Here is a 19,553-nt window from a genome sequence, read left to right as displayed (position 1 = left end):
ATCTAAAATACATTGCTGTTTTTTTTTTTTTTTTTTTGCGGTACGTGGGCCTCTCACTGTTGTGGCCTCTCCTGTTGCGGAGCACAGGCTCCGGACGCGCAGGCTCAGCAGCCATGGCTCACGGGCCCAGCCGCTCCGCGGCATGTGGGATCTTCCCGGACCGGGGCACAAACCTGTGTCCCCTGCATCGGCAGGCGGACTCTCAACCACTGCGCCACCAGGGAAGCCCTGCTTATTTTTAAATAAAGAAAAATAATTTGATAAAGTACATTTTATTTTTTGACTTGAAACTTTATAAGGAATAATTCAAATTTCTACATTATCAAATTCTAGTAGGTTGCTTTATGCACAGCAAATATGCACCAGTGTGGTTGACAGTGTTAAATGGGTTTTTCCATAGTTTCCAAGAATAGCATTTGGGAAAAAATCATGCAACATCATTTTAATAAAACTCACTCATATTTTGGGATTCTTATTGTACAACATTTGCAATATAGAACTAATGAAATGAAATTGTCTCAACAGTTGTTGCCCAAAATAATGTTTAGCCAAGTACATGGAAATGAGGAACAGTGTTGTCATTTTAAAGGGGGAAAAGGGATTTGTTAGAAGCACATTCACACATAGGACTCAAGGGAACTTATTTTGAGAGAAATTTGAAGATTGTGTTTTCACGAACCACTTAAAATTCACGGCTTTGATGTATCATACAGTATGTCGTTTTCCAGTTATTTTGGTTTCCCTCATGTGCTTTCTTGTTATCTCCCTTGTGCAAATACCTAATGTTTTCATTTATCATATTACTTCTGTGATTTAATTTGAGAATGTTATGAAACACAATATTTTTACCTTTTACATGAAAACCACCACCAACTACTCTCCACTTTATTATTTGAGAAAATATAGATGTACTATATGAGCTTAACATGTACATTTTTGACACTAATAATCAAATTTAATTCTATGATGTCACCTCAAAGCATCCTATCTCTATTAATACATTCTCTACTAGTTTGCATTTAAGCCCGTAAAAGTAGCTTATGTTCATATTTTCACCTACTTGCAGCAGTCTTTAAGACCCAAACATACTTTCTTCTCGTATATAACTGTCTGGATAGGCTACATTATTCTATGGAAACAGACAAAGTCAAAATTTCAGTTGCTTAAAACAGCAAAAGACTTTCTAATTCATCATACAGTATATATATTTGATATACATGTAATGGATTGGCTGATGTCTCTTTTTTGTGTGGTTGTTTTCCTCACACTGGGGACCAGATTAATAGACCAAAGGCAGCCACAATATGGAATATTGACAGCCACCTTGGTAGGCAAAAAAAAATAGAGAGTAGCGAATTGTATGCTCATCAACTCACAAACTGAAATAAAAGAGCTGAATGTTGTTGAACTGTCCAAATTACTAACACAACATGTAAACAAACACTATTTGTGAATTAAACATTTGTCTCCTATCAAATACTAAAAATTTCCTGTGTGTGTGTGTGTGTGTGCACGTGTGTGTATGTGTGTAAGGAAAGAGAGAGCTAGAAACAAAGAGAGACACCTGCCATTTACCCCTGATACAAGATCCTGAGGGTGCTAAGTCCTGATAATACATCTGTCAAATGTGACAGATAACTACTATTATTGTTTGTGCTTTTGTCCCAAATATCATGAGTTACATTTGTATTAGCCAAACTCCTTTAACCTTGGCAAGTAAAATCAGCCTGCCCCATCTCCCCCTTCTACTCCTCTATTCTTATGTCCTGGGGTTTGCCAAGGGGGACACCTCCCATAATGAAAAGTTCAGGTCCTTCTGGAGGCACTACTCAGGGAGTTCTAAAAAATCAAATAGAGGGGAAGATGGAACCAAAAGATCAGAAAAGCCCCACATAGAGATAGCAAAATAGCAAAAAGGCTAAGAAACCATAAGTATGAATTACCAAAAAAACCAGGTTGCCAATTCCATGTGTCTTTCCCCAAAGCTAAAACCCTTAGCAACAATGAAAATCATGATATAAATTTGCCAGGGATCCGTATCAGAGCTCCTTCTCTGAGCTTTGAAGACTTCCTGGAATTTGGAGTGCATGTTTAAAGTTCCCTGCATTTGGTTTAAGTATAGTCTATTAAAGCATGGAAACATATTTGACATGTGTTACCTCTTACCGCATGGGGCACACCTTGCCACCCAGAGGGTTCAGAAACTTCTAGGTGAAAGTGGTGTAATTAACCTGGTGTGATAGGAGGCCAAGAATGGAAAGAGTAGACAGAGGCAAAGAAAGAGTTCATGAGCATTAAGAGAAAAACTTGTATGTGAATACCATTTCTCTAGGGAGTTTAATTCGTGACTTTTCAGAATTAATGTTTGTGCTAGCATTCAGTCAGTTACTTAGTTTACCTATCTGTTAGTCCATAGACACGTAGTGAATATTTTCTGGAAGAGGAATACTGAATAGTTTAGATTCTCCTTTTTTGCAGTTCATACTCTATCCCCTTTGACTTCCCATTACAGAAAGTTCTTTCTGTTGGTAATTTAGGTTTCAAGCCTACTGGCAGGATACTCCATGTTGTATCTGCCTTCTAAGTAATTTAATTGAGATCATATTAATCTGAAACAATTAGACTACCTACATTAACACATTTATGTAACCAGCCTTAGCAGTCCCTGAAACATGAAAACAATGAGAATGGCTCTGGAAAAAAAGAAACAAGAACCTCCACCCCACCCAACCACCACCCCTCCAAAAAAATGGTTTGGAGCAAAATCATAATAATTCTTTTCTATAATTTACAGATGTCCTTTCAATTTCATATTTTATTATTAGAATTGTTAGATTTTCAATGTATAGTGCTTTAAAATTATAACTATAATTACTATACTTTAAGCTGTAGGTGATGATGTAATAGAGAAAGTTTTAAAAATAAAGTTTTAATAACAACAACAGTTCACACAATTAAGCTAGCAATTCAGTGAACTGCATCTTTTAGAAATTTCAAGCTCTGACACATCATGGGGTGACTTAATTGCCTACTGTTTTCACATCCTTGTTGATATCTAGAATTAGTCAAGCATCTGTTACCCCAATGAAGTCAGATATCTATTTCAATACATTTGTTTTCAGCATTGCATTTGTGGTCTGATTGTGTTTATAAATTTATGTAAATGAAAAACATTTTTCTAATTTTTTCCATAGTTATTTTTTCTCATGTTTGTCTTTTAATAAAAGGAAGTTATGAGGGATTGTTTTTCAAATTGATCTATCTAAAGACATATTCTCTCAATGTTTCCATTTATCTCCTTTCTCTTTTTTGCTGTAAGAAAAGCCATAAAAGGCAAAGAAAGGACTTATTCTGAAACATAATTGAATAAATTGGCAAGTCATTAACTTGTGGTTTCATAGTCTCATTAAACACTGTCTGGCTTCTGCGTCTTTTTTATTTATTTATTTTCCAACATAAAGCATAGCCAAAAAAGTAGAAGTGAGCTTAAAGGATCTAGATAAACTTTAGCCAAAATATTTCTAAAATACTTTAATGAGGTCAAGGATATTAAGAATATTATGAATATTAAGAAAGACAAACCTAAAAACCACTGAGCCACAGTTTAACCAATGTATTAACAAAATTGTCATGGTCCATGCATGGGTTGGAAGAAGAATTTCCAGACACAAAGTATTTTAGAACAGAGTAAGTTTATTGGGAACAAAGAGCAGAATTAGTGAGGGGCTCTGTAAATATAGCAGGCCAACTTCCTGATAAACCAGGGAGAGTCGACCCCTTTTTGTGGACTAGTAGCCAACATTTATAGCTTCAAGACAAAGAAAATTCCTGCTGAAAGGATGGCGTTACATGATTGGTCAGGTTGCTATATGGTGAATATTTTACCTAATATGGAGTCGGGGGTGCTGTCCAACTTACGTCAGGAGAGCCCGTGGCAACCGTTGCTATGGGAGCTCAGTTAATTCTGGAGATTTTTGTCCTCTGCCCTCAATATAGGGCTCCACAAAAATGACTCTAGATAATTTACTTTTCATTAAGTTATGATTTTTAATAGCATAAAAATGAAAACTGTAAATATTTTCAACTATAAATACATTTCTTAAATTCTGAGCATTAGGGAAAATGTCTTGAAGTGTATTTATTTTTATATAAAGCTAAACAGCTCTTTGTTGATATATTTTAGATTTAAAATTTTAAGCTGACAGAAGAGTGAGTGGTATGAAAAGGAAATAGATATCCTTCTTTAAATTTTGTTCACATGTCATAGGATTGTATAATGGACTATCCTTCAGTGCTAAATCTTTTCTCTTATTGATACCGTTTTTCCCATGGGGGAGGGGTGGAAACAGACAAACCAAAACCAAAAGGTCATTGCATACAGCATGAGTAATCTAGAGTTCTGAAATTATCTTCCTTTCAGAAAAATAAACATAAAACTTGCATTGAGAAAGTATTGATTGTATGAAAGCAATGACTTCAATATAAAAGCCAACATTATCCAGGGTTTGTAAAAATCTCAATAGAAAATTAGCAATACATTTCAATCAATCAAAAATTGCTATTTAAAAAGACCTAAAAAACAAAGGGTGATGTTTGGTACATTTAACAGGTTGACAGAAGATTCTAAACAGCTAATTTTCTCTAGTTTATTGTCTGTATAACAAGAAAAAACAATTATTTTATAGTTTTGTCTCCAAGGATTTACTAAACGACTAAAAAGGCAGATAGAACTGTGAAAAGTGACTGTCAGAGTGATTTTAAAATGTTTTTATTTATATTATTTTACATAATCTTATAAAAACCTGGTTAGGAGGATATTATCACTTATAGGTGAAAGAACTCAGTCATAGTCAAAGACAGGGAGAGATTCTAATTGAATCCATGATTTCTGCATCTAAAGTCCGTATATGCACTTACTGGGAGACTTCTCAAAAAGGAGACTGAAAGGAGGAAACAAGTAAAAGCAAATGGGTGGAGATGGTTAAGAGGTTTTCTTTCCCTTTAAATTGAGGTGTAGCTAAGACAAGGGAGTGGGAGTAATGTATTAGAAAACATTCATTGTGTTTAGGATTCAAAGTAAATTGGCAGCTCTTTGAGGAAGTAAGAGGAGGATAATGTAGCGAGAATGCAAAGGCTGCAGCTGAGGACCTTAGGGATTCATTAAATATGGTTTCATTAGTCAAGCATGGCATGCTCACTCTGTATCTTGTGGGCTTCTGAGGAGGAGTTCAATCATCTTTCCAGTAGTTTAATTTCTTTCAGGTTCGTTGTGTCAGTTACTTGGATGATATTTGATTTTTATGAAAGGCAGACAGGAATGGCCAAGAACTTCTCTTGTGGGAAACATGAGCAGTAAAAGTCTCAGATAACACCAATTCACATTTGCTATTTCCCTTGTTTAGTCTTCCTGCCTAAGTCTGGGTGAGTACAACCTCTCAAGAGGCAATTAATAATATGTATCAAAATCTTTTTAAATGTCCATTTATTTCCTTTATTAATTCTACGTTATTATGTATAGTAAATGATTGCACACACATGCACAAAAATATACAGGAATATAACTGCCAAACTGGTATGTGTTCGAATGAATGAGCAAAGCTTCTTGGTACAGTCCTACTAATCACATAATTTAAGACATAGGAGCACTGAGGGCCAATGGGCACAAGCAATGGCTGATGCTATCTCATAGCAGTTCTTGATAGCTGATTGTGTCAATCTCTTTTTAATTCCAAATTCAGTGACCTCATATTGGTAGCTTGAAATTGTCCTTGATGGAGTATTTCACCAAGGAAATTGAGATACTATAGATCAGGACTTTGTTTCGAGATCCAGTTGTTAAATATTTACCAGCATGCCACTGGACACAAGCCCTATCTATTCCTATAGAGAATTGGTATTTAAGAGTCAATAAAATCCACTAGATGTATTTGTATGCCTAAGCTCAGTAAAAAAAGTAACTTTTTTGTCTAATTTTTAGACACGTGTTGTTCCTGACAAGATGAGATCTTTTATGTCATGAAGTAGAAGATATAACCTGAGTGATGATATACAGTTGATTAAGTATTTCTTGCTTTTAAACTACAGTCATTAAGATTTCTGATATATCTAATTATCGTGTAAAAGCTTTAAGGAGTGACTGTTATATCAGTAATTGGTATTTAGTACTTATACTTTATTTGACACCAAAGAATTTTCTTTTTACTTTATGTTTCTACCTCTAGCATATTTTTCAGACTCTGAAGTATAATTTAGAATGCCTATTACCTCAATGATAATTTAATTTGTTTCTAATTCAACAGGTCTTGTAAATTTTTATTTGAATTTATGATTAGAACATGCTTCCTTTGAAAGAAATATAAGGGCTAAATTTCACATTCATTTTCTTTCTTTGTATTTTGGTATACCACTGCTATCTAACTTCTTATCATTAACGGACTTCCTAAGAATACCAACAGCACTTAATATAATGAAAAATTCTTTCACATAACCAAGATAGCAATCAGGACTGAAATGTATTCTGATTTAAATGGACATTATTTTGTATCCATTATGTATATTTAATAATGGCATAATAATACTTTAATTGATAGGGAGGAACACAACATTCGGTCCTACAGGTTGAATCATATTCTCCTAGTACCAAAGTTACTCCGTAGTCCTAAATTAGTAACCTTAAAAATGTAAGTTTTAGGCTCATGACCAGCAATTCAGTAACAAAAGCAGTTGTTAGGTACGTTAATGGAGTGAATATAAAAATAACGTTTACTCAGAAAATATATGTATTGACTATATGTGCATTGCTCTATGCTCATGCCTTTTATTTGATTCCACAGTAGATGCTTTGTAAATACTTGAGGAGAAAGGATGGAAGAAAAGAAAGGTCCTGGAGGAATATACAAAAATGTGATACTCAGGACTTTTCTATAAAAAGCACAAAATTCTAGTTAAGGAGGTGTATTCATCAAAGTTCTCCATAAAAACGGAGACAATGTGATGCGAGAGAGAGATTTATTTTAAGGAATTGGCTCATGTAATTGTGGAGGCTGGTAAATCTAAAATCTAAAATCCATTCTGGAGACCAGGGAAGAGTTGCAGTTCAAGTCTGAAGACCATCTGCTGGCAGAATTCTTTCTTCCAGTGAGGTCAGTCATTTTTCTATGACTCAACTTATTGGATGAGCCCTATCCACGTGACTGAGCATAATATGTTTTATTCAAAGTCTAATGTTTTAAATGTTAATGTCATCTAAAAATGCCTTCAAAGAAACATCTAGAATAATATTTAACCAAATCTCTGGATACTGTGAACTAGCCAAGTTGACACAAAAATAACCATCACAGGAGGCAAAACCTTAATGCACATAAAGTTAAAGAAAAGGACATATTTAATTCATTGTGGATTACAACTATATGCTAAATGTTATAGGCACTGATTGAAAAGAAAGAGCCCTCAGAATTGAATGGCTGGAAAAGGTTATATGAAGAAATATACTCTGAGTTGCGCTTTGTGTACAGGTGTGATTCTAACATAAAAACTAAGAATGTCTCGTGTAAGACAAAGTGTTAAAAATGTAAAAATATTTTGAAGTCATTCCCTTGATGGGTTGCTTAATCTGTGCCAGGTACTACTTGAGATCCCAAAAGGCATTATTTCATTGAACTGAAGAGTCAGAGGTATACGACTTGGAAAGGATCTCTCAGCTTTGAATTTAAGATCAAACATTAACAATGGCCTGAAAGATCAGATTCACTATCCTATTAACATTAACTTCCTGCAAAATAAATTGGATGCTTACTATTTCATTTAACAGACGAGAGCTCATTTAGTGATAGATCTGCCTCTACTAAGCAGTACAAAGAGTTAACAGCAAATTTCTTAACAGCAAAAGAGACTCTATTAACTTATATATATATATATATATGGGATATTTGCCACATGGCTATTATAATGGTAAATTTAAAATTATATTTCAATTAATTTATTCATTAAAAATATTGAATGAGTATGTATTATGCACCAGGCATTGTACTATGTTCTAGAAATACAAGAACAAATGAGAAAGACAAGATCATATATTCATGGAGTTTATAGTCCAGTTGGGGAGTTTCTTTATTCACTAAAAATATTATATATCCTGTAACATTAGAGTGCCTACAATGTAATAGACAATTAATAGAATGTAGCTATTATTAATAAAAATTCTTTTAATTTATTTTCCTCTATACACAGACACACACAATATGTTCATATACACACATACGCATACAAGAGCAATCTGTAATACTCCCCTCCTTGACCTCCTTTATTTGTCAGAGTTTCAAACACAAAAATATCTTCAAGCTAAATAGTCCTATCACAGAATCAAACCTTATGAAAATACACAAGACTTGACATTGATTTAATACCCAATCTTGCCCTTGGGTGTGTGAATCACATTGCAGTGTGTTTTAGAAAATCATGTAGCACATTTATGATTCAGAGGCTTGGGAGAGAGGTTGTCCCAGACAAGCAAGTGTGATTCAAAAAATGCAAAATGCAGGAATGACTGCATAGGGAAATTATCCTAAAGACTTCTCATTCAGGCAGGTTGTATTCCCTTGGAACACAGCATGTGGGAAACTTCGGCTCTCAGCAGTGTGTGAAAAGCACACTTTTCCTTTTCCAGCATAGCTTTAATTGCTCCCCTATGGTTTGGCTGCACAGAGGACCCAGAACGCTGAAGGAAGTGTTCACCTTAAGTATTTGTTGATAATCTTGGGTTTTCCCTTGATATTTATTGTGGAATTCCTGTAAATATAATATAATCAGGTAAGAATTTAATTCATGCACTGCTGGCATTTTCTAGGCCTACTTCTATTAGGAATACAACTACCTATTACATTACATACAATATATATATAGTTGAGAAAGTAATGCCCTCACCAGTCACTTATACGTAAAATATAGCAATGTCTTTCCAACTTAAAATGTCTCACCTTGGATATACTTTTAATCCAAATGACTGTTACTGAATACTTCAGAGTTTGATTTATCTGTGGCTACTTACCCTATGAATTGAAGTCATACCTTGTGTCTTTGTTTCCTGTAAGCTTTTCACCCATTTGGGTTGTTCCATTCACTTCAGAGTAATGGTGATAATTTTGCTGTGGAAAATGGATGTGATAAAAATTCTATTCACTAGGTATGATCTCTTGGGAGCATATTTTATATGCATGTATAATAGCATAGCATTTAATAGCACTGGCTTTAAATCATAGAGATATAAGTTTAAATCCTCATTCTAACTCACTGTAGCTCTGGAATTTCTGCCAAGTTATTTAACATCTCTGAGTAATTATCTCAGGGTTACTGTGCTGTTAAATTATTATATGTAAAAAGAATTTAAAACTCTGCCTGGCAAAAAGTATGTGCTCACAAAATAGTAATGTTAATTTATTAGTTATGGGACATTTTCGAGGGTTGGGAAAGAACAATAATATTTGAGTTTGTTAGTGACTATATAAATAGTTACACTACTAAAAATATGACTACAAAGTGTTTGTTTCAGAAAGACTTTTTTAGGATTTGGATGTGAGAAGCCTGGGATTCAGATTAAAATTGTGTAGTTCCCATAGGCAAAGCACACCATTTTGAGGATATTCAGGTGATGCTAAGTGAAAAACCTTTTCATTCTTGGTTTATTTTGGGTAATCGTAGCTAGGATGTAAGTGTTAGACCCGAACGATCTCCGAAGAATCCCAGCTCGCCCAAGAACCGCCAAGAGTCGAGAGTCGCTGCAACACGCAAGAGGTTTATTAGGAGCCGGTGCACCGGGGTTCCTCTTCGGCTGTTAGACCCGAACGATCTCCGAAGAATCCCAGCTCGCCCAAGAACCGCCAAGAGTCGAGAGTCGCTGCAACACGCAAGAGGTTTATTAGGAGCCGGTGCACCGGGGTTCCTTGTCCTCACGCAGGAGGCCGAAGAGGAACCCCCCCCAAGCGGAATTACATACATTTTATAGTTTTCATTATGTAAAGTGTGGATATATCAAGGGTTTTTTTTCTCATTGGTTTGTTTGTTCCTGGACCGGAGTGGGGACTTGGCTCTAGTTCCTTGATTGGTTAACTGTTGGATGCCTACTTTACATTTACCGGAGTGGGGGTCTTGGCTCTAGTTCCTTGATTGGTTAACTGTTGGATGCCTACTTTACATTTACCGGAGTGGGGGTTGAGTCACATGAGTTATGGTAGGCTAGGGCGACCTTTAAACTCTGGCTTAGTCATTCTAATCACCCGCCATACTGGTTTTGCTGAGGTTTCATCCCCCGCCATACTTGTTTGCTCGGAGCGGTTTCTGCCTAGGGCGGGGACATTCCATTATCTTATTGCCAGCGAAAAAGCTTAAGGCTCAAAAGTATCGACAGGGAAGTAGGGGTGTAAGTATAGTTGAGGCCCTACATTCCCCCCTTTTCTTTTTGCAACTAATTTCAATCATGAAATTTCAGTCTCTCTCTGCAAGCTTTGATATTGTTGTCTTAGCATTAACACTTGTACTGCACTGACACGTTGTCTGATAAAGGCTATCAAGCGATTTAAAATGCATGGTCCAAGAGTTAAGAGCAGCAACAAAATAATGAGGGGTCCTAACAAGGTGGAAATTAAAGTAGTAAGCCAGGGTGATTTGTCAAACCATGATTGGAACCATCCTTTTTGATTTTCCCTTTCTTGTTGCCTTTTGTCCAGGCGCTCCCTAAGCCTGTCCATAGTTTCAGTGATAGCCCCAGAATGATCAATATAAAAACAACATTCTTCTTTTAATGCGGCACAGAGTCCTCCTTCTTTAAGAAATAGTAGATCTAATCCCCTCCGGTTTTGCATCATTACCTCAGAGAGTGAAGTAAGTGACTCCTTTAACTGAGTTATAGAGCTTTCTAATGCCCGGAGATCAACATCCACAGCCTGTCTCAGGCTATCATAATAGTGAGGTTGCTGGATAAGGGCTGTTGCGCCTGTCCCTATTCCAGCCGCCATTCCCAACCCTAAAAGCACAGCCAGGGTAAGAGTCACAGGTTCTCTCCTGAATTTCCCTTTTCCTTCATATTCATCTAGGAAGGACGAATCCGAGTGGTAAATAAGTCTGGGGACTAGCTGGACTAGCATACAAAAGTCGGCTGAGGCATTGAGGACATCTAGAGAAACACAAGGGGTCAACCCTGTACTGCATGCCCACCATCCATTTTGGGGGGGAAGGAGATAACCTGAGCCCTGTGGAAGATTCGAGTTGGCACAGAGATGTCGATGGGACGAAGGGGGAGTCCCTACACAAGTACCGTTTCCTGACACTGAAGATAAAGTCAATTTAGTATTTCCTTTTTGTTTCCATCGACATTGGTCTGAAGAACTGACTTTACTGAAATTAGAACTATATCCTATAGCATCATAATAAGGGGGAGGAGCAGCATAGCAAAGCCAGCATGATTTGGTAGCCTCTGGATTTGTGGCATTTAAGACCCCAAAAGCCGCCTGGACCAATGAGAGCATTCGGTCTCGGGGGGCTCCGGGTTCGACTGTTATTTCTCTTAGTCCAGAAGTCTGGTCTCTTATCCCTGGTAGTATTGTGGGTGAGGCCAAGGGTAGCAGAGGGTGCCCAATCTCAGGATTGGGGCCCATGGAGACGGGAGTAGGGGTCTCGATCTTTAATTTGATGGTCATTAGGAGCCCATCATCATATTCTGCTTTGTAAAACTTTATACCCCATGAATGGCCACCTATCCAATTTTTGTTTTTCTTCCCAGGTTCGCTAAAAGAAATTTTAAGGGGATGGCACCACGTTGAACATTCGGGCACATTGTCGTGATGAGTGTAGTTTGCCATTACTTTGATAAAATCCCAACTAGAGGTGGGTTTCCAGTAAGTGTCCCCAGTGGTTTCACATCCCCAGCTCTTGCAATAGAAATGTTCTCTTCCCCCGCACCGATAATTCAAAGACTGGTGACGATGGAATCCAGGGCATACATAAAAGGAGAGGGCCCTGAGCATAATTCTCTGATTCTTGGTCGAACAACCTCCCCCCCCAGGGACTAATCCCCAGTCCCCGGGCGCTGTCCCCGGCCGCTGATTCGGGGCAGTTTGTTGATTGTGATACCCCCCTACATCCCAGTTAGGGGGGGCTCCCAGGGCCAACTTACAAACATCGGGGAAGAGGTCTGGCCACCAGGTCCAAGGGGCAGCGGTATGGCTAACAGACCATATTACATCACCAGTTTGGGAAATTACCTGCCAAGTCAATCGCTGGGGCATATGGGGACTAAAGTCACTCATAATTAGCTGAGGCATCAGAGTCAGAATTAGGAGTCGGGTGATCGCAGGAGCTTGAGTTTGAGCGGGTTTTTGGTCTTGCAGACTTTCCATTCTGGTGTTGCTGAAGTTGGGAATGGGGTCAAGCCTCCGGTGGATGTTGGGGCCGCCTTAACGTGCGAGGCGTGGATCCAGGCCGCTATGCCGTCTACCTTGACTGCAGTTGGAGTGGTGAGCAGTACGATGTAGGGGCCCTTCCAGCGGGGTTCCAGCGTCTGGGTCCGATGCCGGCGGACGTACACAGAGTCTCCGACTTGGAAGGGATGGGCTTCTGCAGGGGTCCCCGGCCGGTATGCCTCTGCCAACTGAGACCACACTTCCTTCTGAACCAGCTGGAGCCCCAACAGCCTGGCATATAAATCAGTATTATTTTGACAGTCTGGGCTAACACCTTCCCCCAATATGAGCAGAGGAGGAGGAGCTCCGTACAGAATTTCGAAAGGAGTAAGGTGATAGCGAGAGGGAGTGTTTCTGGCCCGAAACAGGGCCAGGGGAAGGAGCACCGTCCAATCAGTACCGCCAGTCTCAATGGACAATTTAGTCAAGGTCTCTTTTAGGGTCCTATTCATCCTTTCTACCTGTCCTGAACTTTGGGGTCTATAGGCACAATGCAATTTCCAATCTGTCCCCAAGTACTTGGCTACCCCCTGACTTACCTGGGCAACGAAGGCAGGTCCATTATCAGATCCTATTACCTTAGGAGCTCCAAACCTGGGGAAAATTTCTTCCAATATCTTCTTAGCTACTACATTGGCTGTTTCCTTCTTGGTGGGGAAGGCCTCTATCCACCCTGAAAAAGTGTCTATGAAAACTAAGAGATATCTGTTACCATATCTGCCTGGGCGGATTTCAGTGAAGTCAACCTCCCAGTAGGCTCCGGGTCTGTCCCCTCTGAGCCTCTTGCCGCTTATCATGTTTCCTTTGTGGGAATTTACCTGTTGGCATGGAATACATTCCCGAGCAATTTGCTCGGCCAATTTGGTTAATCCAGGGGTGTCATAGCCCGCCTTTTGTAACAGAGACACCATTTTCTTAGTGCCCAGATGTGTCCATCTATGGATTTGCTGTAACATAGACTTTGTTTGCTGGGGGGACAAGGACCCCTTGGTTGGGGTGGGCACTGGTGTCTCAGGGTCTGTGTTAGTCAGTTCCAGGATAATTTCTCCTAATGCCACTTCTCGGGCCACTCGATCGGCCATATTATTTCCTTTTATTAGTGGCGAATTCCCTTTTTGATGCCCAGGGCAGTGAATAATGCTAACTTTGGTTGGGAGCACCAGGGCTGCCAGCAGGGCTACTATTTCTTCTTTATTCTTAATTTCTTTTCCCGCCGAAGTCAGTAACCCTCTCTGTTGATAGATGGCCCCATGGACATGAGCGGTAGCGAAGGCATACCTACTGTCCGTATAGATGTTAACCTTTTTATTTTCAGCCAACTCCAAAGCTTTAGTCATGGCTATTAGTTCAGCCCGCTGAGCGGAGGTCCCCTGCGGCAGCGCGGCAGCCCATATAATTTCTTTCCCGTCTACCATTGCAGCCCCCGCCCGTCGCTTACCTTCTTCTAGGAAGCTGCTCCCATCCGTAAACCAGGTAAGGGTAGCGTCCGGGAGGGGCTGGTCTGTCAGGTCTGGTCTGGTTCCGTGCGCTGCCGCTAGCACCTCTTGACAGTCATGAATGATGGTGGTGCCTTCTATGTCAGGGTCCGGTAACAGTGTAGCAGGGTTCAGCCCGGTGGCTGAAGTAAATTTAATGCGGTCCGAATTCAGGAGTAGAGTCTGATAATGTGTTATTCTGGTGTTGGTGAGCCATCTATCAGGCGGTTGGCGAATTACACTTTCTAGTGCATGAGGTGCAGTTATTGTCAGATTTTGTCCTAAAGTCAGTTTATCTGCATCTTTTACCAGTGTGGCCACGGCAGCAATTATTTTCAGACAGGCAGGCCAGCCAGCTGCCACAGGGTCTAATTTCTTTGATAGGTATGCAACAGGGCGATTCCAAGGGCCCAGCCTTTGGGTCAGTACTCCCTTTGCAATACCTTTGTTTTCTGCCACATATAGACGAAAAGGTTTAGTTACATCGGGTAGCCCTAGGGCCGGGGCTGATAGCAAGGCTCTCTTAATTTGGTCAAAAGCCCGTTGTTCCTTGTCACCCCATGTGAATGGGGTGCCGCTCTTGGTTAGGGGGTACAGAGGGGCTGCCAGTTCAGCAAACCCCGGAATCCATAGCCTGCAGAATCCAGCCGTTCCCAAGAATTCTCTAACCTGTTTGGGACTCTTAGGGGCAGGTATTCGGGCCACAGTGTCTTTTCTGCTTTCTGAGAGCCATCTCTGTCCTCCTTTTAGCAAATACCCCAGGTAACTGACCTGTCGCTGACAGATTTGGGCTTTCTTCGCTGATGCCCGGTATCCCAATGTTTCAAGTTCCGTCAGCAGTCTTTCAGTCCCCTTGATGCAGTCCTCTCGGGTTTCCGCAGCTAAAAGAATATCATCAACATATTGAAGCAGAGTTACCTGGGGGTTAGATTCTCTGTACGATGCCAGGTCCTGATGCAGCGCTTCATCGAAGATGGTAGGAGAATTTTTAAATCCTTGAGGCAGGCGTGTCCAAGTCAGCTGGCCTGCTATTCCTGAGGCAGGGTCCTTCCACTCGAAAGCAAAGTAGGGCTGGCTGAGGGAGGAAAGTCTCAAACAAAAGAAAGCATCCTTAAGATCTAAGACAGTGTACCAAGTATGTTGAGGTGGGAGAGTACTCAAGAGGTTATAAGGATTTGGCACAGTGGGGTGTAAGTCTGTTACCTGCTTGTTTACCTCTCGTAGATCCTGTACTGGCCTGTAATCATTAGTCCCTGGCTTCTTAACAGGCAGGAGAGGTGTGTTCCATGCTGATTGGCATCTCACCAGGATTCCTAATTCCAGCAGTCTCTGTATATGCGGACGGATGCCGTCCCGAGCCTCTTTGCTCAGAGGGTATTGGCGGATTGTTACTGGTGTGGCGGTAGCCTTAAGTTCCATTACCACCGGGGGGCGGTATTTTGCCATCCCCATCCCCGCAGTCTCAGCCCAGGCCTGAGGAAACCTGGTCATCCAGTCCTGCATATCAGTTTGAGGAGGTGAGGGTTTCTCATAGATCCTGTGTTCATCTTCTAGTCTCATAGTTAAAATCTGGAGGAGCCTTCCCTGGCTATCCGTTATGGTGGGTCCCCCGGGCTGGAAGTGAATCTGTGCCCCGACTTTGGAGAGTAGGTCTCTCCCCAACAGCGGATAGGGGCATTCTGGGATGACCAGAAATGAGTGGGTCACTTGCCCCATTCCAAGATCTACAGTCCGGCGGGTGGTCCAAGAATATTGTTTATTTCCTGTAGCCCCTTGGACCCATGACCGTTTGTCTGAGAGAGGCCCTCTTGGTTGCAGGAGGACTGAGTGCTGAGCTCCAGTATCCACCAAAAACTGAACTGGTTCCCCCTCAACTTTCAAGGTTACCCTGGGCTCAAGGAGGGGGCTTGAGCCCTGACCCCCCTAATAATCTTCTTCATCTAGGGGCAAGACCTTGTCTTGCGGCGGGCGTCGCCCGTCCTTTTTCTTCGGGCACTCCCGTACCCAATGTCCTTTCTCTTTGCAGTAGGCACACTGATCTTTATCTAATGGTTGCCTTCTGTTGCCTCCCTGTCTGCCCTTATCTCTAATGTTCCCTCCTCCAATTACGGTAGCCAAGATTTTGTTTAAGTTTCTCTCTTGTCTTTTATCCCGTCTTAACTCACGGGCTTCCTGTTCTTTCTGTCTCCTTTCCTCTCTCTCGTCCTGTTCCTTCTGTCTCCTTTCTTCCTTTTCTTCCTCGGTTTCTCTCTTATTGTATACCTTATCTGCCTCCTTGACTAGATCCTGGAGAGAGAAACCCTGGAGACCATCTAGTCTCTGTAACTTCTTTCTGATATCAGGGGCCGCCTGGTCAATAAAAGCCATAGCTATGGTGGCCTTGTGTTCCTCAGAAGTGGGGTCATAGGGAGTAAACCGCCGGAAGGCTTCCATTAGCCGCTCTAGGAACACAGTTGGTAATTCCTGGGGCCCCTGAGTTACCTCCCTTACTTTTGCCAAATTCGTGGGCCGTCTGGCCGCTCCATGGAGACCCGCCACTAGAGCCTGGCGATACATTTTCAGGTGCTCCTTACCTTCAGGAGTGTTAAAATCCCAGTTCGGTCTGACAAGAGGGAAGCCAGCGTCAATCTCATTAGGCAGCTGGGTGGGCTGCCCGTTTGTGCCTAAAACATTTTTCCTAGCTTCTAAGAGGACTCTTTGTCTTTCCTCAGTGGTGAGGAGAGTCTGCAGAAGCTGCTGGCAATCATCCCAGGTAGGCTGATGGGAGAAAACAAGAGATTCTATTAAAGCAGTGAGAGCCTGTGGGTTTTCAGAGAAAGTAGGGTTATGCATCTTCCAGTTATAAAGATCTGCAGAGGAAAAGGGCCAGTACTGGAGGGGCCTATTCCCATGGTTGTCCGGAGGGCCATATTCTCTAAGGGGTAAAGCGGTAGAATCCGGGGAAATAGCCCTCCGGCTTCTGGTGCCCGCCGAGGGACCCCCCCCCTTCTGCCACAACAGGTGGCCCTATTGGTGCGGAGGGTTGCGGAGCTGGGACTGGGGAATCGGGAGGCGGTATGGGGTCTAGGGCTGGAGGGTAAGGTGGTGGTGGGGGATCGAGGAGAAGCAGATCGGACTGCAAGTCTGGATATATCGCCTTCTGTGAGTCCGGGGCTTCAGATGACTTCTCGGCGTCCGGGGTTTTTTTCAGGGCCAGTACTTCCGGCCGTGCTGGTGCGCATGCGGACATGCCTGCTGAGAGAACAAAGGGCCGGACCCACGGAGGCGGGAAAAGAACTAGATCTTCCCAGACCAGGATATATGGTGTCTGGTCTGGGTGTCCGTGGGGTCCTGTGTTAAAGACCCTAGACTTAACTAGCCTGATCTGATCTAGCATAAAGGATCCTTCGGGTGGCCACCCTGTCTGAAATGTGGGCCACTCAGAGGTACACAGCGCTTGCCATCTCCCTTTCCTTACTTCTACCGAGAGATTATGGGCCCTAGACTTAACTTCGGTCCAGTGACTTAGAGTAAGAGAGAGAGGCGTCGTCATAGTTTGTCCCATTATCGTCCGTCAGGAGAAAGATAGAGCACAGGAGAACAATAAAATTTCAGAAGACACACATTAATATTGCCGCCGCGAGCTCGTTTTAAACCGCAACCAACTCAGATTCAGATGGCAGTTTGTATATCCTGCCAGGACCGATGAAGGGGAGACAAAATTGTCTCTCCTTCCAGATGGACCACCAGGGCGTCCCCCAGGGTCCGTGGACACCAGCTATTGGCACGTCTGCCTAGCCAGGAGTCCAATACAGATTTCACAGAGAACCGGTTCGCGCGGCTTCTTTCCGATGGCGGCTTACAGAGGACAGAAGACGAACAGACAGACAATTAGGCCTACCTGATACCTCCAACTCCCGAGATTCCGGCGACCCGGGGCAAGTGGGGATCCCGGACGAGCCCCCAATCTGTTAGACCCGAACGATCTCCGAAGAATCCCAGCTCGCCCAAGAACCGCCAAGAGTCGAGAGTCGCTGCAACACGCAAGAGGTTTATTAGGAGCCGGTGCACCGGGGTTCCTTGTCCTCACGCAGGAGGCCGAAGAGGAACCCCCCCCAAGCGGAATTACATACATTTTATAGTTTTCATTATGTAAAGTGTGGATATATCAAGGGTTTTTTTTCTCATTGGTTTGTTTGTTCCTGGACCGGAGTGGGGACTTGGCTCTAGTTCCTTGATTGGTTAACTGTTGGATGCCTACTTTACATTTACCGGAGTGGGGGTCTTGGCTCTAGTTCCTTGATTGGTTAACTGTTGGATGCCTACTTTACATTTACCGGAATGGGGGTTGAGTCACATGAGTTATGGTAGGCTAGGGCGACCTTTAAACTCTGGCTTAGTCATTCTAATCACCCGCCATACTGGTTTTGCTGAGGTTTCATCCCCCGCCATACTTGTTTGCTCGGAGCGGTTTCTGCCTAGGGCGGGGACATTCCATTATCTTATTGCCAGCGAAAAAGCTTAAGGCTCAAAAGTATCGACAGGGAAGTAGGGGTGTAAGTATAGTTGAGGCCCTACATAAGCTGTTCAGGAAATTTGATATTTCATTTGCCTCGATCAAAATGTTTTATTAAAAAATTAATATCTAAAACACTGAGGATAGTTATATAAATTTGTGATTTACATGTGTGAATACCTGTAGTGAGTGATGCCATCATCCAAATCGCATATAACAAATGGGTTTTATTTGCATATTTAGGAATACACTGTAGAAAAACAAAATTCCAGAAAGGGAGAGTGAGTACCTCTGAAAATCCTCTCCTTCATAAATGCAATGAGAACAAGAGCAAAATTGTCAAAATCAACTTTTCCAGAGCTCTGGAAATTACCCAAAGATTTGCAACAAAATGAAGACAGCTTATTCAAGAAAAAAAGGCTGGATTTTTGTAAGAACAGTGAGCTTTGTGGCATTTTAACTTGCTCTATTTCCATCTACTTCTTCCTAGCTCAGTAATAACTGTGAAAACCTGTAGCCATTCCACTATTGTAGCTATGAAAACCAGCCTTGTAGCAGTCAGTCACTTACGAGGTTACAATGGATTTGGAGTTTGTCCCAAAGGCCCTATCCCCAGAGAATTGTCACTACTTGACATATCTGGTAGACCCTGGAAAAGTCCATTCTCTAAGATTTTCTTTATTTGACCAGACTCAGAGCTCTCTATGGAACAGCCCTAATCCTAAGGGCATATTTAGAAAACAATCAGTGGCAATTGTTTAACCTTGCAGCTCCCTAAGGCTAGGATTTACAAATGACTGAAAAAATATTAGAAGGAAAACCTGGAGAATGAGATACCCAATGGGGTTTTGTAAACTTCCTGTATATTTCTGGGAATAGAGAAGGTCACATGCATTTTCAGAACTTTGCACATGCTCAGGAAAGATCCTGATAGGGATAGAGTATGATAATCAAATAGTTAGTTTAGAAATCCCAATAGGGGACTGTAGATAGAGAGGGAACTTTAGGGGGCTTTGGGAGACCACAGTAAGTTAATGATCACTCAAGAAGGCAATGGGAAACTCTTTAAACAGTGAGGGCTTGCTTGACCCTTGAAGCAGAGCAAGTTGCTTAGCAGCAAAGCTAGACAAG

At 41.6% G+C, this 19,553-nt stretch overlaps 1 protein-coding gene across 1 annotated transcript; it reads right to left on the bottom strand.

The window, feature by feature from the left end:
- Positions 1-12,978: 12,978 nt before the first annotated feature.
- Positions 12,979-17,471, bottom strand: LOC131760291 (uncharacterized). Its single transcript, XM_067039455.1, is given in 3 exon segments — positions 12,979-13,069; positions 13,072-16,915; positions 16,917-17,471. Coding segments are annotated over 3 exon segments (4,437 nt in total). The 3' UTR covers positions 12,979-13,031.
- Between the last annotated feature and the right edge of the window lie 2,082 nt (positions 17,472-19,553).

Source organism: Kogia breviceps, chromosome 7, assembly GCF_026419965.1.
Source record: "Kogia breviceps isolate mKogBre1 chromosome 7, mKogBre1 haplotype 1, whole genome shotgun sequence".
In the NCBI taxonomy this organism is placed as follows: Eukaryota; Metazoa; Chordata; class Mammalia; order Artiodactyla; family Physeteridae; genus Kogia; species Kogia breviceps.
The sequence above is the reverse complement of the archived record's forward strand: the minus strand, read 5'-3'. Positions and strand labels throughout refer to the sequence as shown.